This window comes from Mastacembelus armatus, chromosome 19 (genome assembly GCF_900324485.2).
Source record: "Mastacembelus armatus chromosome 19, fMasArm1.2, whole genome shotgun sequence".
In the NCBI taxonomy this organism is placed as follows: domain Eukaryota; kingdom Metazoa; phylum Chordata; class Actinopteri; order Synbranchiformes; family Mastacembelidae; genus Mastacembelus; species Mastacembelus armatus.
In genome coordinates, this window is record NC_046651.1 from 16,518,010 (window position 1) to 16,542,045 (window position 24,036).

Genomic DNA, 24,036 nt, shown 5'->3' on the forward strand with positions numbered 1-24,036 from the left:
ACTGACAGAAAATTCTCTACAATCATTTTGATAATTGATTTTTTTCTGCACAGCCTCTCAAATGTGAAGATTTTGTTTCTCTCTGATGTATTAGCTAATAACTTTCTGCAGCTTTACAAAATTCATCAGTATGTCTCAGCACATATGACAGAAGCCTTTGTCCATGTGAAGCTCCTAATTTTTCTCCCTAGTACCCTGTTCATATTAAATCCCATATGCCCCAATGTTTTCTGAAGAAACCACCTTTGTTGTCTTTTTTTTTATATAAACAAGCCTGTTTTTTTGTCTATAGCACCTGTTCAGCACAGAACTGTATTTTCATTAACAGTGGTGCCACTTACTTCTCTCTGAGGTCTTGAAGCTCTTCCAGCATTTCTTCATTGTCACTGTCTGAGTCATCGCTGCTGAGGTATGGAGTGTTGCGGTTGTAAGTCGTCATCCATAAATGGTGAAGGGCATTGCTGTACTGTGGGCTTTCTGTGGCTCCATCCCACAGCCTTCCGTCTACCTCAGCTGCCATCACTGAGAGTCCGCTGTCCACAGATGTTCCCATCAGGCTCAGGCTGCATGCCCTTTTCCGGCTCTTCTTCCTCGTCCTCTGTCGTTCCCCTGCAACCTCTTCCTTTCCCACGCCCACTTCTTCTTGATCTGGCTGCTGCTGCTCCTGGCTCTGAGTCCATCCTGGCTGCCCGTCAACCTCCTGAAGGACCCCTGATGACCCTCTGTGAGGATGTGGATGAGGAGGGGACATGGTGAGGGAGGTGCCCAGGCTGGTCTCAGACTCCCCCTGTTCCTCTGTGCTGCTCTCCGATGGGGTGTTGCCACTGTGGGCAGGTTGTGCTGCAGCAGGTACAGTACCTGCTGGCACAGCCGGTGCAGGGATGTCCATACTGGGCGTCACTTGGAATCGCCCAACGGTAACTGGTGCAGACTGTACTCCTGTAAGTATGAACATTCATGTTAATCAATGTAAATACTATTCTACACACAATATGAATAAGATCTTGTAACATCTGAACAGCCAATTTATATCTGTGACAACCAGTGTTTAGCATTGATCACACAGCAGTCACTGTTCTCTAATCTGATCAGATTGATTACTAGAACAAAGTCCTACTGAGTCCTGACTGTCAGGGTTTAGTTAAAATCCAGTTATGTGTTTCTTGGCAACAGTCTTGGACCATGTGTCACTGTTTTTTGTTATTTTTTCTAAAACAGTAGCTTCCCAGTACTGGACATCCTCTAAAGAGCCTTAATTGATGCAGTATTATTATAACTGATAACTGCATTGGAGTTGGTTATATTGTTGGTGTCACATTAAAAACCAAGTGTGACAGACAGTTTGCATGCACTTACATCTGCAGACAATTTTAGGTATTAACATCCTGCAGTGCCTCAGTTTGCCCAGTGAGTGTCCTTCTTACAGTAACCACAGAAAGTGTGGGGACCTGTTCCCACTGAACAGAGGTACTCTGTTGAATGTGGTCTCTAGGGGAGGATATAAATACTGACAGGTGTGGATGTGAGAGGCGAGGCCTGTAATGGACGTAACTGCTCGCTCATTGGACAGAGCCAGTGGGTAGGGTCACATTCACAACTACATTTGTGTTTATATTCAATGGAACATTACATCCAGACTGGCAGTTATGTAACAGCTCCTGAGGCACCGCTAATAGGTGACAACAAGTATACGACAGAGAGAGGGGACTGCAAATGACTGAAAAGGCTAAGTGTCCTTAACAGAGACAACAGACTGTACTTAGACCAATACATCATAAAATAGAGCTGATAAAAATGTAATAATTGGTTGTGAGTTTATTTGGGGTACAAACATAAACATCCTAAATAGTGTGTTATTTTCCAGCTCTCCCAGACCCTGGCTGTTTACATACATCACATTAGGTATTTATTACCAAGAGACTGAGGAGAATGTTGTTTTAGGAACATTAGAACATACACAGATTGTCTTACCAGATTTAGTGGGTGAGGCTTTTGGACTTGGGGCACTTGCATTCACCTCAGAGTGCAACTGAGCACTAAAGGTTGAGAACTAGACAAGAAGAATAAATATTATTAGCAATAATGTTACAGTGGGATGCATATCCACATTAAATAGTTTCTTCATCGTCTTTCAAAAATGCAGTGTTTCAGCTGTCAGTCACCGTGGGCCAACAACTTTTTAGTGCAAAAGAAACCAAAGGTTGAGGTATTTTAGTCACAGTGGAAAAGAAACATTTAAATCAGTGTAGTTTTGCAGACTGGTGTTTTCAAGTAATTTATTTTTTCAGATAAATTTTCCAAAACCTAATTCTGATCACTTCTACTAGCCAATGGCTGAAATCTGTTGAGTGCCTGATTAACCAGCCAATCTTTACAGCTCTTATTTGCATATATGCAGCACTGTCTCATAGGAATACACACAGATATCATCCCTGAGGTGAGAGTAATGACTCACAGTGCTTTCTGGGCTCTCTGGGGGCGATGGGGAAAGATCTGATGAAGAGTTTGAACTGCAGACTTCTGATGTGGGTTTAACCGGGCCTGGAACCTGTGCCGAGTTTGTGGCCAAATAACTATGACGATGGTCCTCCTGGGTCAGGCTGGAGGGACTGGAGAGCCCAGCCTGCTGCAGAGGTTCCTGAGGAGCCAGTGGTGGAGTGGAAGGCATGGAAGGTGGAGAGACAGGATGCAGCCAGTTTGGGCGACTCTGAGGAAAACCAGCTCTGTCCATTTGAGGTGAATTCTGCGGACTGTGGTAGATGTTCTCCATTGCAATTCCTGCTGTGGGGTAAGGGGCTTCTACTGGTGGGGTTTGGTAATGTTGTGGGTAGACAGGGGGGTAAGCTGCCTGTGGGGTCATGTGAGTGGGTAACTGGGGATGGAAGCCAGGAAAGGAAGGTATCCCCTGGGTAGGCAGGGTCGCAGGAGGGATGAAAGACTGGGCCATGCTCATGGCCATGGAGATGACATTAGCCAAAGAAAAAAGGGGCTGCGTATGGGGGGGCCACATGCTGGGATGCTGAGGCGCAGGTGGGGACAGAGTGATGTTCTCATTGCTGCCAGGGCTTGGGATCTCATTCTGAGGAATTGGGGAACTGGATGCTGGGGAGGGAACTGAAGGGAAGGTGGGGTTACTGGCTACACGGGTGAGGGGAGGATGGATCCCTGATGGCTTGGGAGAACCTGTAGAGCCTGGGTATGGGAATGGGAAGTGAGTGTGGCCCATTAAGGGCACGTGGTAATGCTGGTGGTGGGGTAGGAGCGATGCAGGTTGGTGATAATGTAGGGGAGACCCTGGAGGACAAAGAGAGTACAATAGGTTTCATTTGTGGTTTAAAATCCTTCATCTTATGTATAAACTGTGCAATATGTACTGAACAAAACAGTCAGAGCCTCCTGATGTTCCTATTTAATTTGAGCATCAAAACCTGAGAGAGAGAGACAGAAAGAGACAAGTTGTTCTTCCTCCAATTGTTCCTTTAGCCCCTTGCCAAGAGACATGCCATCAGGAGCAGAAATACTTTCCTGTACTTCCAAATAAAAGGTTTCCATGGCAAACAAAGACGTATTGTTTAAGTCTGTATCTTGACTGTAATTGGATTCATAAGCTGGAACAGTTGCACACCAGACTTACATGGCTGTGAGGGATTTAGCATCAATGGAGCAAGTGAGGCTTTTATGTATGACATTTCAGAGACGTTTAAATGGAACACACGTGTGTACACAACTGGGGTCTGATTGTGACTTTAGGATTTCTACATTGCTCCTTAGGGAATGGTTTAGGATGCCAATATCCTAGCTCCAGCCATTGATTTGGCATTCACCTACACAATGGCCCCACAGTTAAAAAGCACACCTCCTGTTGCTGATGATGCAAAGCAGCCTCTACATTTTCCATGCTGACAGAAACAGCTTAGGTAACACTAAAACAGTGGCCGGGGGACAAGAGGTATTGCGAAAGTGACCATGCAGTTTACATGCAAGGGAGGGGACGAGGGAATGAGGATGTTCAGATGGCTACTGAGATTGGCAGATGGAGGAAATGTGCTCGTTAGCTGATTTCCAACCTCCCCATCCCCCATCCCACCTCCCCCACACCCCCACCACCCCAGTGGGGAAGGACACTTTGATGGGGGAGGAAGGCTTTCTCGGAAATTCTGCAGCAGTTAGTGCTGGCAAACAGATGTTGCCGACTATCACAGCACTGGGGAAAAGCTCATGCTTTACAGCAACAGCATTCACAGCTCCCTAAAAGCCAGAAAGCGCCCTTCAGGTGAGGTAATTACCCAAGAGGCTCTGCTACAAGGCAGGCACAGATGAAGGCTTTGAGGTGAGGGGATGGCGGATGGCGCCATGCGAATGTCAGAACAATACCAAAAACGGGGCCCGAGGACGGGAGGGAGGGTTATGAGGTAGCTGAGCTTTGCTTTGACGTTTTCTGTGCCAAAGGACTGTACCAATTTTTCAGTGTGTTGAAACAGTAAACAATGCTGGGCCTTTTCATGTAGGGACCAGAGGGAGGGGACGACGCTATTTACCTGGGGCGTTGTGGAAAGACTGTGAGCGTATTAGAGGTCGCCCAGGTGAAGTAATGTCTGCACTGAGGATGTCTCCATTGGGGCATGGGGGAGAGCCACGTATTCCTACACTCGGTATAGCTACACTGAAGTCTAAGGCAAGACATGAACATGTATGAGTAGATGCTCATGCGCACACACACACTATGATCATGCACACACACACTATGATCATGCACAGTAAAAAAAAAAAAAAAAAAAAGAACAATTGCAAATTACTCTGACACGCTGGAAGAAAATCTTTACACAGTTCATATATATTCATACCCAATATTACTTGGTGAATTCAGATTTTCATTGTTTTTGGAAAGTACAGAGGGCAAAGTCCTAATAGATTCATTAACTTTCTGAGTCATGTCATTTTTAATCTCCTCAAGCATCAAATTGTCCAGTTTCCCCTTAATGGGTGATTTAACTTCATCAGACCAGACGTGGGACTCACCAGGCAGAGAAGAGGACGAGTGTGTTCGAGGCAACATGTGACTGTGCAGATTGGGCTGTAAAAAAGCACATTTGACAAAACAGTCTCAATTTCTGTTCATTTCTGACACAATGTTAAAATGTTCTATTATCCTGAAGACTCTGTCTAACAATGGCATGATTCAGCTGCAAATACAACAAAAAACTGTGCAGGTTTTGTCACACAGATGGGAGTATGGTCATATTAATGGAGTTTTGCCACAGATGGAAACAGGCTGAACAAGGTAGATATATCTTGTTATACTAAAGAGATTTTATTCTGTGTGGGATATATCCTGGCAGGACACACACTTATTTTCTTTAAATGGACAAATGAAGCATTAGGTCATATCTGGTACAGGGCAGCATTGCTACTAGCTAACTATTTTTCCTGGAAGTCCTCATTTTACAGTTTCACAAGGTCCTGATTCAGGTAGGCTTAATAATCCAAACATAAATCATTACACCCATTCAGTATGGGCAGACATGCTGGAAAGTTCATTCTAGTTTAAGAACTGGAAAAGATCTGTGGTTGTGGGAACAAATAAATATGAAAAAGGAGACATTGGGTATGTTTCCACAAATCACGAGGCTACATGACATTAGTGATTAATCCAAGAAAGTGCTATCTCACATGGATTTAAGAACACTTAACCTTCTGCCTTTAAGGGCAAGTCTCAGGAGGAACCGTGGTTCTGCTCTACAGCTAGACACTATATCTGATATGGTTTGTTGTGGTCAGATCAGACAGCGTAATAAATCACATGCTCATTTACTTTTACTGCTTTGTTTTCTGCTCACCTGTGAGGAAGACAATGAGTTAACCCCAGTCTGGAAAGCAGGCTGGGGGAGTCGATGGCCATTGGAGTGGGCTGGCTGGTCTTTGGCCATCAGAGCTTTGGCCCGTTTTATGATTTCACCCATGCGGTAGATAAAGCCCTCCTTCTCTGACGGCAGGATGAACTCATTGTGTACCTTGAAGACAGAAGGACAGTGGAGGAAGAAGTATTCAGATACTTAAGTAAAAGCAGCAAAACACTCCTTTACAAGTCCTAAAAAAATGTCCTGCATCGCATTCTGCAGGTAAAAGTACATAGGTATTTCCAGTGAAGTACAAGTATAAATAAAAGGCATTAATTTAATTAGGAGGGTTAATGAATTCATTTGTAACTAGCCTTTTTATTGGTTTAGGTGTACAATGTTTACTAATAATTCTACTTACTTATGTTCCACCTCTGCAAAAAGAGAACACATGCTTGTAAGTATAATAAATAAATAAATATAAAAATCCATAAATCCCCAGTTTGTGTTAAGATGGTTTGAGTTTTGTATATTCATGCACCTTTGAGTGAATTGTGAATTGTGGGTTGGTGCATGGGGACTGTTTCCTGACAGCATGGCATAATTCAGCTCATTTAAAACCCTGTACTGAGAACCACAGAGGCTGTTGAGATGCCAAGCGCCCCTGCTGCGCCAAGACTCAGTAAACAAAAGCCCACTGTGCTTTAAGAGTCGGGAAAACAGTACATTCAGTGAACAAAAAGTGCTGCTGCACACAGAGCCTCATCAAGCTTTCCTTATTTCAGCCTCCAGTCTCTAATGAAGCTTCAAGACAATAAAGGGGGGGGGGGGGTATAGGGCTGTTTACCTGGATCTCACTTCTCAGTAAGTTAGTTAAAATATCAGCCAGAGTTAGGAACAACAGAACAGAAGGCTGTAAACCGGTAAGCAGGATGAATTGTGTACATTCAGATGAGATAAAGCAATCTGCCACTTATCAGCTGAACAGTGAGTTCATTTATTTATTTATGTACAAATCCTACCAGGTTGCACGAGGTTCAGTCGAACCGAAAATCTGATTATTTCCATGGTTAACCCATTCAAATCCTCTTCATTTCTACATGGCAGTCTCTTATATTCTGTACCAACTTCTACGAGAAGCCAAATGATGTTTACTATTGAGACCCAATGCTTCATGTTTTTATAGAAACACCTTAACCTTATATTTGCATCTGGTGTTTCTGTGAAGGTTGGGAGGTTAAATGAGAGAGTCAAGACTGCATCGACACTTATTTCACAGCTGCAGCCAAAACAAAGTCAAATGACATTCCAGACCAGAATAAAAACCTAAATCTTATCAGCTGTTACGTATCCCAAAGCCAAACTTCAATACCACTGACAGCTAAAATCAATAACTTGGATAAAAGACGCCTTTATTCTTCTAACCTGATCAAAGTGGATTATTATTGACAATCAGATTATGGTTAATACTCATCAGTGACTAAGCACTATATGGGCCTCACCATGACAGCAGCAATGTCCTCGGGGTTATCTCCATCCAGGTCAAACTTGAACGTCACCATCTTGTCATTGTGTGTCTGCAGCTGGCACTCCACCACCCGGTCCACTTTATCAGAGAGCTGCAGAGAGGGACAGGATAATGACAAGTGTCCTCAAACATACTTGAACACAAAAGCAAACATATGTGTTTGTATACCAGTCTGTGTGTGTGTGTGTGTGTGTGTGTGTGTGTGTGTGTGTGTGTGTGTGTGTGTGAGTAATTGTCTTGTCCAGGCAAACATGTGTGAGACTATTGTAACATGCAGTGTGTTTGTTTATATTACACTATGCACTGTTTGTACATGCATGTGGTATAATCAGTTTGTTTCTGCCTCCAATCCAAACATGCTCATAAAACCCCCACAGTGCATCCTGATCAGGAGAGCTATACAATGTGGCTGTGGGGGGAAGAGAAGCATAACTACTGGTAATGCTCCATATTTAGGGCGGAGCCTCATAAATAAATGCCTCCGCTAAGTCAATCATTCAATCCAGCTGGTTGATTTATTTGTTTATATTGTGCTTAAACACAAATGCAGTGTTGTGATTAAACAAAACTTTTGATTTATTGTACCGCTGTGATGCGCAGCCTCGAGCGCGCCCTCCTTCTGAACAGCTTCCCAGCAGTTCGTCTGGCAGCGCTTTTCTCGCTCTTCTCTGATAGGCCCTCATAGCCGTCACTCAAGCTTGAGGTTACATCAGAGGCATAACTGCCAAGAAATAAATTATAAAGGCTATTGGTTATAAACTATGTTCCCAAAAGCCACTGAAGCATTCCTCATGACAACTATTTCAAATTTCAATTCATCATTTGCAGCGTAAGTGTAAGAAGAACTGTCTGGGCCTTCACATATGACAATGAACAGCAGGAACATAAAGTCTAGCTGTGTTATAGAATCAGGTCTCTGGGGTGTAAACATTCGAGCTGAACGATGTAGTTTAATGATGCCTGTTCTTAGTCTATAGGAAGCTGTATTCATCCAGTGGAAGCAATGTGTCCATGAGATCCGTTGTATTTATACAATAAAGGAGCTTTAGCTTTCAGAGAACATTCTGTGTATTTTATAAAAAGCTCTGGTTCAGCTATTTGTGTCTCCTGGGCCTATTCAAGTTGCTGTGGTCAGACTCCCCTCTGTCCACCTCCTCAGTACAGGCTGCAAACATTTACAGGCCTGCTGGCTGGCAGCGTCCACTTGTCTGTATTTAAGAACCAACACGCCATGAATAACTTTAGTTCAAAGCTGTTCTCACCTTCAAACACTGACTGCATGGAAATTAAACAAAAAACCATCGACCATTTGACCAGATGATCCTTTTGTTTTGCGGTTCTTGCTCATCAGTAATCCTGGGCTACTCTGAGAGCAAGAATTACACAACTGGCAGTATGTTTTGGATCCTAAGTAGGGCCTGCCCGCACTGTTTGACACTCAACTAGACTTTACATTTGCCTCAGTCTATCATTGGAAAGTCAAAGTGTCAATAATTGCAGACAACCTATATGAAACACAGAATTAAACACTGTATTTAAGAAAACAGATAAAAAATGAAATGACACTAGATTTGACAACGGATGAATAATTTAATCATTGCTGTTTTTGTTTATTTTATATCACTGTAAACTAAATATCTTTAAGTTTTGCATCTGAGCATGGCAACTTCATTCTTTATCAAATCAATATAGTGTCTGAACAGAGGATGGACCCCAGATGAAAACCCCTCAACACACACAAACATAATCTACTTGTGCATTGTCAGCCCTCTTGCAGAGAATAAAGGCGCTCTCTCCCTAACGTCCCACCAACAGGAAAACAAGACCTTCACGACATCTGAGACCCAGTTACATAGAAACTTTCAAGGCTCTTTTCTCCCTCACTGCAGTAAAAAGAGAAAAGCCTGTGGACTCCTTCGTGCAGTCCCACAGATGTGAAGGAAGAGGAGATAAAGAGGGAAGACATTGATTTTCTGGTCTTTTACTTAAACAAAAAAAGGGACTATTGAACACCATTGTTCCTTGGATGCCAGGAAAAAAGAGCAGAACAAAGAGCAAAGAAGGATGAAGAGCTTTACCTGTCCACAGGGGAGTTTAGGCCACTCGGGGATCCTGAGTTGCTATGTTCAATTCTGTTGGATACAGCAATGCTCTATCAGTAGAAAAGAGGAATGTGGTAAGGTAAACATTGGTAAAAAGCTTTGTCTATTTTCTTTTAAAGAATTAATAATAAAAGACACTAATCAGGAAACATTATCTATATACCAAATTTAAAGTGCGTAAATATGTGATTTATGGTCGTGGTTTTTAGTTGTGTTGGTGGTTTGGCTCTAGCCTGTCAGTCCACCAACCAAAACAATCTCAACAACTGTTGGGTTTTGTGTAACTTATTCTTAAGTGTTACTTTCCAGTTCTACATTGTTTCCATAACTAGACGGAATAATGCTGATAAAGTCTTCAAAATTCATCCTTCCCACTTCCTGTGCTCCCAGCTTTGATGACAAGCTCTTTGTTGACGTCACTCACCGAGGGGAAGCGCAGGGCTGGGATGGGGGGACTGGGTTTTGTCGGGGTGCCGGCGTGCGTGGTGGTAGGGGTTTGGGGCATACTGAAGCTGCCGGCCTCCTGTGGATCCTGAAGTCCAGAGGAGCTCAGATAGCCATCAGTCTCGCAGTCAGCTGTTTCAACAAAGGACATAGGCTATTAGCATGTGACCAACTGTGTGGCCTCACAGACTGACACACACATTATAGTGACCCCCATTATACACAAAACACATGGATCCCCCAGAAAAACAGCTTTGGGCTTTTTGTTGTTTTGGATAAAAACAGAGAAATGTTCTATAACCACAGCACAGCCCACACACCCAAACACCATGAAATAAATCTTACAGGAACTGAATAATTTAGTTAACCACAGTTTCACATTTCACCGTAAGCATCCCATGTGCTCTAAGAGCTGAATGACTTTCTGTTCAGTGCACGTCTACAGCTAGTGCAGCAAAAAACAGCAGTCTCCACTTTGTGATGAGTTATTTTCAGAACAAAAGCTTGTGACTGAATCATGATAGAAGTTATGATTTCAGATGTAGGTTCAAACTGCGGTTAAATATATTATGAAATCCATCTATGCAAGAGGTTTGAAATACTTTCAATATTATCTTATTTCCTACTTCTGCTCCACTACAGTTGAGAAATGTTTCTATTAATTAGTCTATAACATTTATACTGCACATCTAACATCTTAAATTTCAAATTATGTTTTAAAATATCTGGTTAACTCAAAACAAAAAAATGTTAAAACATGCACCAGAATATTTGAAGTTAAAATTAGCTCAAGATTGACCAGCATCAGTGAATAATGAACTTATATCACATATTTTTCATAATGAGTATCTTTATTTTGGATACTTGTACCTTTTACTGATAATACTTGTGTATTTTTACTTCTTTATACTCTGCTATTGCTAGTTTTATCAAGGCTAAGGACGCACTGTTTTAAAATGTAGTCTATCCAAGCAGAAATGTAAGGACTTATGATAATGCAAAGCTGTCTGGATTACAGCAATGTTGTCACCTTGTGTTTTCAGTCTTCATGGACTAGTGTATAAGAATCATCCTTTTAGCATCCATTTTAAAGCCTAAACATTGAGAGCCTAAACATTTTAATGGGATGTTCCTGTAGGTGGCTCACAGTTAGCAGAGGACAGGCTGTTGTGGCGCATGTGGAAGTGCTGGTCCGCCTCAGGCTCTTCTGGCTCTGCAGGGTAGTTGGAGCTGACACCAGAGTCCACAGAGCTGGTCACGGGGGACAGGACTGGGGCTGGAGATGTCAGGGCTGGGATGGGGGACTCCGCTGCAACGACATCACTGACTTTAGGTGAAAGGGGCTGAGACTCTTGTTCTTCTTCAATGGCTTCTTGCTCCTGCTTCTTCTTCAGCTCCTCTGTCTGCCGCCTCAGCTTCTCCCTCTGCCGCTTGATGGCCGTCACCCTGTCTCGTATGGCCTTGGCCACGAGCTTAAAGTCTGCCTCGCACACGAAGCCCAGCACGACCTGCATAATGACACAGAAATGGTCAGGGCCCACTGTGTGTTGTTGCAATATGCAGGAAATGTATGCAGGTCGGTTACAATTAATGACCTGACCACACAAGCCATGACATCAGCAGTCAGTCCTCTGATGCAGCAGTAGCTTTTGTGCTAACAACTTTGTTTGTAACACCTACACACATGGACCACATTCCCCTGTCAGTTTGTTACACAGCCTCTTGTGACACCCAGTCCAGCAGAGTGGGGTCCGGTCTGACCTTGCCTCTCAACACATAGTCAGATTACAGATCGCCTGGACTAGATGTCCCCCTGCTGATACCAAATTTGATCTTGATGAAAACTACCGCAGAGAGGTAAACAATAAGGAACTGTAGCTTGCATTTTCATTAAAAGTGACCTTGTGAAATTTTTCTGGACGACATTGGGGCCTGTTTTGGAACAAGCAAGACAACCATTATATTATTAAAGATGTGATCTCCCCTGCTTCCTGAGACATGCTCTCACATTTCAAACCACCGATGATTAAATGCGGAGCAATGCCCTTGACACACACAGCAAGGTGTTCTCTTTATGGGCTGGCACATATTTCAATGCTTCTGCTGTCATAACATAATCATAAAAGAAGCATAATGATGCGGGGCTGCATAACATTGTCTGCTTTCACTATTTGGAGTCAAGTGTCAACAGACAAGATACCTAAAAGAGACATGTTTATGTCATTAGGTCAGACTCTCCAAAGCTTTTTTTTTTTTTTTTTTTTTTACAAAATCCCATGTAAATAACACTTTGAAACTGTACACTAATCTATGACTGAACTTCAAATATTCTTGATGGAGAAGAAAATTAAACTGAGTCCAAAAAAAAAACAAAAAAAGAGGGATGCAGAGAGCACCTGAGGATTGGCTGAAGTCGCCTCTATCTGCTGATCTGGAATCAATTACTCAATTTCCTCACTAATGGCAGCTCGAACTGGATCAGGAAAGTAGTTAGTGTAATTTTGACCTCACAACATATTGCTCATGTGTCCACCTACCATCTCCTGAGCCACCTCCTCAGGCACGTCTTTGTAGAGCTCAAAGAGGAACTCGATGGCGTTGTTGTCCTTGTACTTCCCGTGCAGCTTCTTGGTGTCGTCCATGCGTAGCCACAGCTTCAGGCCCGTCTTCATCATGTCGTCCTCCTCTGCCAGCTCCACATGCACGCCATTGTTCTCCTGGAAGAAGGGGTGATCCAGGAGGTCCTGAATGGTGTACCTGCAGGAAACAAAAGAAATCAGTGATTTGATTTTTGCCATTTCAGCAACTTAACAGGTCAAATCCTGAACATATATAATTTTTAAATCTCTATACTTCTGCTTCACAGATGGTTTCAGGGTTAAAACATGATTTGTTTTTTGCTTTCAACAGCTAAAGTCCACTGTGGGAATCAGAGTGGGCCTGCAAAAAATATTTGCGATAAGAACAGGAAGTACAATGAGTGTTGCAAAACATGCTTTCTATCAGGTTTCACTGACCTTGTCTCTCTTACATGTGCTGTACATGAAACAACACAAAAATTACAACAATAAAGTCAGTCTGACCTGAGGGAAAGCATGGTGTTCGACCCATTTATCTGAATGAATGCATGTGTGTTTTTGTGCAAAAAAATATTTACATTTGCATAGTCATATGCAAGCATCTACTGCAGATCACCTGTTAGTTTACTGAGCAAAACACAAAATAGGGAAACAGAGATTTGCACACTTTTATTACTGTTGATGACATTATTTGTCCCAAAGTACCTTTCATCTTTGTTCATACGAATGCAGCCTTCAATGATCTCCTTCAGTTCTGGGACTTTGACTTTGTAGAAACTGTCAGGCTTTATTCCCTGTAGGAAGAATCAAAAAACAGAGAACAGAGGTCAGTGGTGCTTTGGGCAGACCAAATGATCAGCAACAATATTCTCTCCCCTGTGAGAAGAAGCACAAACAGCCACTCCTACCTGCGCTGCATGCGACCGTAAATCCACTACTTGCTGACAGCTGGCCGTTGCACTTACATGAGCTTTTGGTATTGTTCTCCTGTTGTGTTGACATGATCACAGAGCAAATGCCATCCTGAACTTCTGCTCTGTGATCATGTCAACAGCAGTGCAGAAAAATACCAAAAACTCATGAAAATTAAAAAAAAAAAAAAAAGATCATGATCCTCTCCTTGTTTTAATAACTGAACACAGCTGCAACCAACAGAAAATATTCAGGCAGGATCACTAGCAAATATGAAGAAATTTTTTTTTAACACTATCATGAGAATGTACATAGATTACAGCAGAGCTCAGAGCCCTGTAAAAACACTGATAAGGAGGCAAAGAACCAGGGTCAGAAAGATGTTAGGCCTACAGATACTCAAGCAACCAGCTGATGTTAGGTCAAAACAGCCAAATGATTAGATTTACCAGTAAATCACTTTGTTATCACATTTAAATACTGACATGTCAAACAGGAACTTCTCTTTTTTGTTATTATCACTGTAGATTTTCTCAAAATAATCACTGTTTAAATGAGGCACAGGACAGAGCTGCAGAAAGTAGAGAAGAAATCATTTCTTTTGTGTGTTTAACTTTTGTTACTGTCTTTAGACAGCGATTATTGCTGTTGTGTTATGTAATAATCACCCTTACCTATTTACTGAATAACTATGTCACCGCTTGTCTGGTGTCCAAAAAAAGATTTCAGCCCACTCACAAAAATGCCGTTATCTCACATGTGAAATGTGATTTGGAGGATCTGAAGCAGAGCACAGAGATCTCTTTGTTACAGCAGTTTACTTCAGTGTCCTCACAGGCACCTTCAGAATGAACCCGTTTCCCCTCAATCCAAATCTAATTTGTGGCTCTTTCCTGTGGTGACAGAGGTCTGGATAAGATCTTGAAAAATATGTTGCTGTCTTTGTTTATTAAAATATTTTATTAAGAACACTTATTTTAATGATCCGAACCTTTACTGCAAACAAGTATTTTGTGCAAGCTGAATAAATTTGCTAATTTCCCACAGACAAACTGTGGTAAATGCAGCTATTCTTTGCCAAATATTCAATCCACAGAGGGAATGCACTCTGTGGACACCCCTCCACTTATCATCTGGCATACTTTTTTAGTAAAGGGCTTTTTTTTTTTTTCAAAGTCCATTTGCAATTCAGTTTATTGTTCTTAATGCTGTAGCATATAATGATATTTTAGACAACAGAGTACGTCCAACACTACCGTGGAACATGAAAGTGCCCGTGTGTACGGTGAGGTTTAATTTCTAAAGCTAAAAGTGAAAGACACACTGGTTCCTACTTATGAAGTGCCAGTATTTGTTTTTGTTCTTTTGTTGTTGGGGTTACATGATGATAAACTGATAAACTTTATGTGTTGAACTGATGATCAGACAAAATAAAACCTTCCCAAGAGAAGTGAAGCAGATTAAAGCCTATGGTTTGGTCCACATATTAATCACCATGTAATCAATGTGAAAAGGCATTTAGCAGACATTTATTTATTTATCAACATGAAACCAAATCAGCGACTCATGATGGATGGACAAATAAAATTAAACCATGTGGCCTCCCACATGGAAAATATTTCCAATAAGCTCAAATTTTATGCATGTACGTCTTTTCACGTGTCAAATTAAATAGGTCTCCTAAATGCCAAGTGACTTCAATCAGTCAGCCAAACTGAAAAGGTTAGTGGTTAATATTGTAAATACTGTCAGGAAAAAAAAACAAGCCATAAAACTCACAGTATGATTTTTATTAAATCTTGCATGGTTAGGCTTCTGCAGATTATTAAGTTGTTGTGTTTGAGGAGGAGCCAAACCTACTCTTACTTGTGGGCATTGTTGATTTCTCACTTTCCAGCCCCTGTCAGACGCTGTTTGCTTTGCGTATGTAACATGCAAGAGAGAAACAGCCCTCTTTGTGGAGTAAAGAGTGAGACACAATTTCCAAAACATATAATTCGACCGTCGCCTGCTCTTGCCCACTGTGGCGTCATCGCTGTGCTTGGCACCAGTGAACAGCTTGAAATACAGCAGCCCAAAGCCACTGCTATAATGCTAGGCTTTTAAAACTCACTTCACTGCAACTTCACTGCAACTTTTTTTCTAAGAAGCATAAAACCCTCTGATAGGAGCTGACCCCAACATCAGTTTATGTATTGTAAATGTTCTGGACGGGGGATTCATCCTCAGACAGGTATCTTTAAAGAAATGTTCATAGAGCTCTGAACTGGGAAAGACGCTGGCAATCAGTGAGTCAAACGTGTGATCTTCCATCAGGATTGTGGGTTGAACTTTTAAATTCTGCCTCCTGAGCTTGTAATTGGCAAAACTGAGCCTTTAATAGACAAAATGAGGCTTTCATTTCACATAGGCCCCTTTTTCCCAGAATTCAGGATATCCAGTTGTGTACACAAGATATTCTGGCTCCTTTTGGTCTAAATCCAGTGTGCACATGGGGGAAAGCAAACATATGTTGACAATTACATTAAATGTTACGTTAAAAAACAGGCTGAGCTCCTTACTCACACTTGTGACTTTGCGGTAGATCTGGGCGGCGTTTTGGCACTCAGAGTACGGGTACTCAGACGTGGCCATCTCCAGGATGCACATTCCAAAAGCGTAGACGTCCACCGCTTCGTCGTACTTCTCCTCGTACATCTCTGGGGCCATGAACTCTGGTGTTCCTGTCACAGGTGAAGGTCAACGGTGATTTCATTGTTATTACACAGTCAGTGGTGGACAATGAAAACTCCAGTTTTAATTCAGTTAAATCTTTCTTAGCGAGCTCGCTTCAGTGAAGAATCAAATACATTCCTGTTTCGTGTGGTTCTCAGAGAATATTATTTTCAGTGCCATGAAGCACAGCTCAATTTTATATGTTAATTAAACAGTGTTGGATTTGGACCTGGGGATTACTCAACAAGAAACAAGTCTTTGTATTGCCCCTGATAACCAGCACACCCTGCATGTATTTGATGGGAAGTTCCCACTGAAATTAAAGGCTATTTGAATAATGATGCTGTATTTCAAATGTATCAGGCAGCAATTTCTGCCTGAAAAGATACAAGCAGGAGAAAATGAAAAGCTTTATTGAATTACATTCTTAGACACTTCCTTTAATTACAGTCACTTTACATTTTTAGATTGGTGATAGTTTGCATGTTTTAGTCTAAATTTGTGCAAAGAGAAATTAAGTGGATTATATGAGCAGGGCAAACATACACACATACAAACAAATTTAGACTTACCAATGACACTTTTAGCAAAAGAGGCACTTTTGAGAGTAGCTAGCCCCAGATCTCCTATTTTTACAGAGCCGGTGGGGCCGGTGATGAAGATGTTGTCACACTTGAGGTCCCGGTGGATGATGGGAGGAGTGCGCGAGTGCAGAAAGTAAAGACCTTTGAGGATCTGACGACTCCAGCGCTGCAGCAGCTTCAGCTTCATCTCCTTGAACCTCTTCAAGTACCTGAAACCACAGCAAGAAGAGGAATATTTCAAATGCCATGAAATAATTAATATCTTATTATGACAGCCCAGAGGAAGTTTTAGTTCTCTCTCAGAAGACTGTGTCCAAAGTGGAGCTGTCCTCTGGTCCTTATTCTGCACATTTTATCACACATTTAAAAACAAAAGACAAAGTGTCAAACAAATGTTCTGTTTGCTATCAAAGAGTTTTATTTGGAAAGAACATATCCGCCTTCTGACAAGTGTGAGATCTTCTTACATAAGAAATGAGCATGAAAATGAACCTTCAAGCATGAAGAATGTGATCTTTTAAAAAATGTAAAGCACTGCAGTGTGTGTGGGGGGGGGGGACTCACGTTTTGAGCGTGCCTGACGTCATGAGTTCAGTCACCAGGATGATGCATTTGTGGCCCTTCACTGTCGATTTCCAGGAGTCGTGGAAGCGGACGATGTTCGGGTGCTGCAGCCCCTTCAGCATCTCCACTTCCTCACTGAAACGCTGTCGCTCCGCTTTGGTCAACTTACGGGTCTGCAGGGGAATTAAGACCATTCTGAATATTTTTACATCCACAGAAATATTTCACTGCAGAGTCGCACTGGGTTTGACAGATTTCACATTGCTAATTCAATTCTGCTGCATTAAGGCTCCACAGTTCACAGCTCATGCTCAGGTTTCCCCTGCAAAACATGTTCAAGGTGTTTACATCCTCAAGTTGTCAGTTTCCAAGTACTCCAGCTATATTCAGGTTTTTCAGAAGGATTCGGATGAAAGTGTTTATCCAGGTTTCTGCAAATAGTATGTGCTACACAAATGCATAACAAGTATACTCCAAAAATGAAAATCTGATACGACTAAAAGCTCCAAATGAAATGAAGCTTTAGGTGAAATTATTTTGTCAAACCATAAAAATGCAGCCGCTGACAGTTAAGCTGTAGAGCTGTGACAGTTTGATAGACACGTTTAATGCTCTTGTCTTGTCAGGTTACGTTATATGTGTATGTATATATGTTATATGGTTACATATGTAGGAAGCAATAAAAAAAATGCATAAAACACATTGGATCAGTTTGATAAATGACTTTACCTAATGAGCTCACTGCGGGACGAGAAACCACAGGTTCATCCATCCAGTTACATAATCACATTTACTGTCCCATAAGGAGGCTCTGACTTTACAAAGTTAAGGTGGAAGTTTGTGCAATCCATGTAAAACTAAACACTGCAATCAGGCTGGATGAACAAAGGCATTTTTGTGCTTCCTCCAGGATGAATGGTCCAATTTAGCTGCTGTTGGAGTAACTCTGCCTGTGGTGGGTGGTTAGTGGAAAACTCCTGGGAGACTTCAGGACCATGAATCCTGCATTGAGGCAGAATTCTGGGAAAAATCCTCTGCACATGTTTATGTTCACAATCAACTTGACCGCTACTCCCTCTCCGACGTCTCTGCAACTTTGCGTTAAGTGAGGAGGTGCTGCTGCTGCTGCTGCTGCTGCTGCTAGTGCCGCCGCATCAACACAGGAGACTGTCTGAAGTCACACAATGAAAGACCCCTTTTACCTGCGTCAGTCACCTGTCAAACCATCATATCGCACCAGCAATTCAAACAGGAGGCCCTCAGCTCAAAAGCAAGACAGAGTGGTTTACTTTTAGGTTGATAATAATCAGTTTAAGATGGGAACACAAGCTGCAGCTTATTCCTCTTATGTAAGACCTCTGTCAGAAACACTAAATGGTTTGCAAAGGAAAACATCCTTAGTCCAGAGTAAAAGTCATGATTAGATACATACAAACGTACATGCATCTTCTGAGAAGTTGGTTCAGCTTTAATCTAATTTGTGCTGATACACTCAATTTAGCTTTATTGCTGAAATTACAGAGCCTGGTGCTTTTACTGCTGCAGTAGATCACTGTGTTCTGAAAAATAAGGAAACACACATAATATGACACAAATCGTGTGATGTAAGAGTGTGTGTACTTTGTCCATTAGCCAGAGCGAGTGAGTCAGTGGGTTTATGGGTTGATGTGCATCTGGATATTTATGTATCTAAGCGTGATAACAGCAGACCCCTCTGTAGCAACCCTCGCCTCCTGTGGCTAATCGCCTGCTTGGAGAAGAAGATGCTGTTTGCAGCACAGTGAGTCTAACATGCGCGGGCTGTGGCATGTAGCCGAGACACTTGGACACCCTGACACCGCAAAACCACTGGTTTTACTACGACTTGGCATGCTGGGCCGCGTCATTGCAAAATACTAAGATTCAAAGATGGAGACGTTCTTGGAAGAACCAAAATCCTGTTATGTCAACACTGAACAACACTATTCATAAAAGGTGGGGTGCTGAACAAACTTGGCAGATTATTTAAAGTGATTCATCAAACCCTGTCCTCAAACCAACAAACCGAGGAATTGTTCATTAAAATGCCAAAGTGTAAAATACAATAGGAGATTAAGCAGAGATGGAAATAACAAACACACAAGCATGAACCATATCAATGATGCAATGTCATTCAAGAATGCTTGAGTTAAACAGGGACTGTTTTACATCCCAGCAGCCAATCTGGTAAAATCTGAGAAAAATCTGTTAAACATGATTGTTTCCATGATTATTACAGATACCTACAGGGGGTTTTATATCCATCTTTAGTCATCAAGTACTCTATCAAGCTTTTCCATGGAATACTAGACTGTTTTTATCTTCCACCTCCCCTCATTCAAAAAGTGAGTCCAAAAAACATTGCATAACACTGGAGAAAGCGATGCAGGGGGGAGTCTACAAAAATAAACCATCTCTGTTTTGCAAAGACAAATGGATCTATGCAGAAAGCAGAACTTTAGATGTATGTGAATCAGCCATGTCTAAAAGTTTACTTATACCATTGTCCCCTACAGCTGGATGGTTTATTCTTAGCTGCTACAAACTGTGTGCATTGAGTTGGGGGTCTGTGATGGCTGGACCTGGAAATACTTGGGCTTGGTGCCACATAAGTGGAGTTACATAAGCAGTGGTGATGGTAGAGGAGCCACTGCTATTAAAAAGTCCCTGTTAGCACTGTTATTATGACAACCAGGATATGAACAGTACATGACAGCCAACTTTTGCACCAAACCAGGTGGTGTTCGCTGTGGCTTATGGGAATAATATGCTGATGTTTTACTCAAACAGATACAGTAAGTCCTGCCAGCATTTAGGTTATATCCAGTCAGTATGTGGACAGACTGTGGTGCATGTAGGAATCTTGAATAACCACAGAGTGAAAAGTAGGGCATACTACTTATAAGTAGGCATGTGTGGTAAAAGTTAAAAGCAGGGTTTTCAATGCAGTTTTTCATATCCATGGTTTGAGCAGACAAAATGATGGTAAGTGTTGTGCTGAAAAGCTTTATCAATAGATGGATTAGTCAACAAGACAGAAAATTACTCAGGTTTGACATTTGATTTGATCCATTAAAAGGCTGAGGCTGGTGTTACTGTTCTTTAAAATTTTCATGTCAATAAATGTCGTGAAAAGATTTAAACCAACAGTGAATTTTCTCGTCTTTTTTTCGAACCTCCCTCACGTTAACGGCAGCAGGAGACAACCTGCACAGCTTCAGCATTACCAAACCACGACTGACTCGATCAAGCTCTGGGATTGAGGTCAAAGGCTGCGAAGTTTAAAAAAAAAAAGAGAGAGAAAAAGAACCGGTCTGACTTCACGCCTCTAAGACTGACGTACCTGCTTTGACTGACATACACTTTGGCGCTCGTGGCGGCACAGTGTTGCATTTAGATGCTTGCAGGTCAGAACTGAGGCGGCAGTGTGCTCTTTCCAAGGAAAACTGGGCCTGTTCTGTAAATGGATCGGGCAGGGAGAGGTTAGCCATTAATCTCATAAGGCTTGAGGACTCAAACCAGCCTCTGACTGCTGCTCTCTGAGAACATGACCTGACAGAGACGAAGTAAAACAGACCTAGATGCAGGATTATACTTTTTCTTGTGCATTTCAGCAGTGAAAGGTTGACTGTTTGTCCACCTGGTGTAAAAACTTTTTCTATATATTTTATAGCCCAATCAATACTGGAGTTTGGAGGTCATTGTTAATATCAGTATTTAGGAGTCGGGAGTATTTTTAACCATGTACAAATAAAACTAATAAGTAATCCTAATCAAAAATCAGTGTTGGTATGAAGGTCATTTTCCATATTACCTCCACCCTCCCTTGGTATATTTGCACTGTATTTATTGTTACTAAATGGTCGACATATAGACAGACACTGATACATCTGCAGTAAGCTAATTTCAGTCTGGTCAATTTACTGGTCTAGCTCTGCACAGGCACAAGGCTGTCCTCTGAACTGTAGTTGTCTCAGGACGTACTGCGCCACCTTGTTCGAGAGACTTAGATTGATTTGTTTGAGAGCTGGGAGACCTTGCATCTTTAGACTGTTTACTTGGTTATTCTTGCCCTGTCTGTTTGCATTTAGTAACTCACTAAAACCCCATCATCCTCCATCCTACTGCACCAAACTTAGTAGGACCTCTCTTCTTAAATAATGCTCCTGCCGTTAAGAGCTGAGCATTGTATTGTGCAGTTACAGTAAGTGCTGACCTCTCCCTGCACGCTACCTGTTTGATCCACCTCATTCCTTCTCATCTATACGCACTAAATCATTGCCTTCTGTTGTGCTCCTTACATGACAGCTTGTGACTTATGCCTTGGTTTCCCCACATAGATCCACTAAATGCTTTAACTGTAAATGCAATATGTGAGATGTTTAGGGAATTACCCAGGCTGATCACAGTCATTTATAAACAACAACCTCTTTGTGACTTTAACTAAGAAGATGTGCAGGCAACAACCCACCTCAGGTCAAAGTTAAACAGAAAGCAGAGGACGTTCTTCCTTAAAACTTATCATGGACACTATGGCACATATGATCTAACTTGGTTGTGCAATAAGGCACAAATTTGAAGACATGTTCTCTGTGCTGACTAAAGTTTCAACAAGGTGTGTCGATGTTTTTATAAGAGTGACAGGGAAGCTCACTGAAAGCAACATGCTGAAACATTAAACCCTTTTTTTTTTTTTATATAAAGCTGAAGCAATGAATTTAAGACAGAAACATCTTTTTTTTCCATTCTGTGTTCACCAATAATTGCAACCCTGGTACGTACCTGCCTGATGTAAAACGCCTACTTAATGGTGCAGCTGTGTAAAAATTCAATAAACAAATTATGTGTCAGGAGAGTGCTGCACTTCCATAAATAAACAACTTGTATGTAGTGGCTCTCCATCCTGCACACTGGGGGCCATTATTGAAATTGTGTGTTAGGCACATTGGCACAGCGGACGTAACAGCCTGCCATGTTCTGTGCCAGTTACGTCTTCTACCACTGGAAAGGCACAAGGTGAAGCTGTGGGCTCTTAACCTGATTAAGGTGAGTCAGCTGGACAGACAAGTGCGGCAGCCAGAAACAATCATCTCTGTACATCTTTACAACAGGGAGCCTCTCCGATCTGCTGCTGCTACTGAAAAAGTCAAATGTTTGACTGTAAATATTTTATTTCACATCCTTGTTTTTTTTGGTGCCTCTTTTCTGGGTCACATGTATTAACAAAATGATCCCTTTGTTTTTGATCTGTGCAGAACAAGCCAACACACTAACGTTTAAAAGGACATCAATCATTTTTATGATCTGCACACAAAAATAGTAAATGTTATAATGTGCCAAGACCCTCACAATTATCTCTGACATTTTGATGGGAATTGCCTCAGACCTAATTATTTTAAAATGTTAGAATTATCATCCAGGCTGCCATTAACAGGCCTCGACAAGTTCCTGATACAGTTCATATCTGGGAGCTTTTAAAAGGTATGTCCCTCATGGGTGGATTCCTTAGATCTTCTGGCGCCAGTTTCTACAGTAGTTGTTTGAAAAAGGGTATTTGCACATACTCGTCTATATGTACTTTTTACTCTACCTGAGAGTCACTAAGTGTAGTCAGCACAAAGGTATAATGATCCATTATTTTAAAAACAAAAAATCTAAACCAAACCCAATTTTGTTCAACAAGTATTTCTATCAGGGTTTATAATAAGTAAGGAATTTACTATTAGTAATAAATTAGTTAATGCTTGATTGATAAGTTCATACTAAAAGAATGAACACAAAACTATTAATATTGTCTGAAGTTGAAAATATTAGTTAACTTTCACATAAAGTGCCATGTTGGATGAGAATAATCAACCGAAATTGTTTTTCAGAAGCTGCTCTTACAGTATCTATTCCTTATAAATGATCTGACAAGTATCTGCAAATTAATCATTAGTTCAGCTGTGAGCAGCCTATTTTAAACACATAAGGAATAGTGTGTTTCAAAATAAGCTTTTCCTATCCTAGTTATAATAACAAAGCCCTTTAATTGTATTTTATGCAGCATCTCCATGTTGGGAGTTGCTGTGCAGAAAGTGTTTGAAAAAATGTCTGTAAAAATGTCTTTGTCGAATTCTAACAGACAATGAAATGTGAGGCACGTACTACACGTTGAAACTGTGTTTGGTAACTGGTGTATTTGTACTCCACTTCAGCTGTGGCTGCAGGAGGAGGAGGAGGGCAGCAGCATAATGTTACACTGACAAACAAGGATGTGCTATCAAGTGCCACCGGCAAACAGAACCTGATAGAGTTGAGCAAGTGGTGTCCTTGTCACAGGAAGGCAACATGAAAGATTTATGAATCCTTAGCCCTCACTGCTCACGTCCTTCCAGTAAAAACTCAAAATGACGGATATTTTGAGAGCACGAATGTGAGCACCAACTTCAGAAACCCACAGAACTTCAAGATAAATGTGAGAAAGCTGAGAGGGGTCTGAGAAAACACCTTCAAGAGTTTGTTAATGGGTATTGCGAGGTGCCGGACCCCAAACAAAAAGAGTCATTGCTCCAAACCAATGGCCAATTCATTCAAGGACTCACATGGTAACGTAGAGCACATTTACACTCCTGACACCTCCATCCCGCACGCTCCGACACACATGGTCAATTCAGAAATGACCAGAGGTTACCCCGTGGAGCAATCCTTTCCAACTAAGGCCTCGGAGCTGCAACAGCTATTAATTTGAGGTCTCTGGTTTGTTTAGGAAGC

General features: G+C 41.7%; 1 protein-coding gene across 6 annotated transcripts in view; it reads right to left on the reverse strand.

Moving 5' to 3' along the window:
* Positions 1-24,036, reverse strand: part of wnk4a (WNK lysine deficient protein kinase 4a) — a 34,211-nt gene that overhangs the window by 2,548 nt on the left and 7,627 nt on the right. For 3 of the 6 annotated variants that reach the window (XM_026314926.2, XM_026314927.2, XM_026314928.2), the window contains exons 3-18: positions 17,266-17,438; positions 16,690-16,910; positions 15,968-16,125; positions 13,196-13,284; positions 12,449-12,668; positions 11,059-11,419; positions 9,892-10,043; positions 9,444-9,517; positions 7,951-8,086; positions 7,340-7,456; positions 5,838-6,011; positions 5,020-5,074; positions 4,539-4,670; positions 2,456-3,294; positions 1,972-2,050; positions 342-939 (exon numbers count right to left, since the gene is read on the reverse strand). In XM_026314926.2, the coding sequence (XP_026170711.1) occupies positions 342-939; positions 1,972-2,050; positions 2,456-3,294; positions 4,539-4,670; positions 5,020-5,074; positions 5,838-6,011; positions 7,340-7,456; positions 7,951-8,086; positions 9,444-9,517; positions 9,892-10,043; positions 11,059-11,419; positions 12,449-12,668; positions 13,196-13,284; positions 15,968-16,125; positions 16,690-16,910; positions 17,266-17,438 (3,578 nt within the window). Of the gene's footprint in view, positions 1-341; positions 940-1,971; positions 2,051-2,455; positions 3,295-4,538; positions 4,671-5,019; positions 5,075-5,837; positions 6,012-7,339; positions 7,457-7,950; positions 8,087-9,443; positions 9,518-9,891; positions 10,044-11,058; positions 11,420-12,448; positions 12,669-13,195; positions 13,285-15,967; positions 16,126-16,689; positions 16,911-17,265; positions 17,439-17,994; positions 19,273-24,036 lie in introns of those variants that run through there. The other 3 variants (XM_026314930.2, XM_026314929.2, XM_026314931.1) reach the window with 2 other exon arrangements.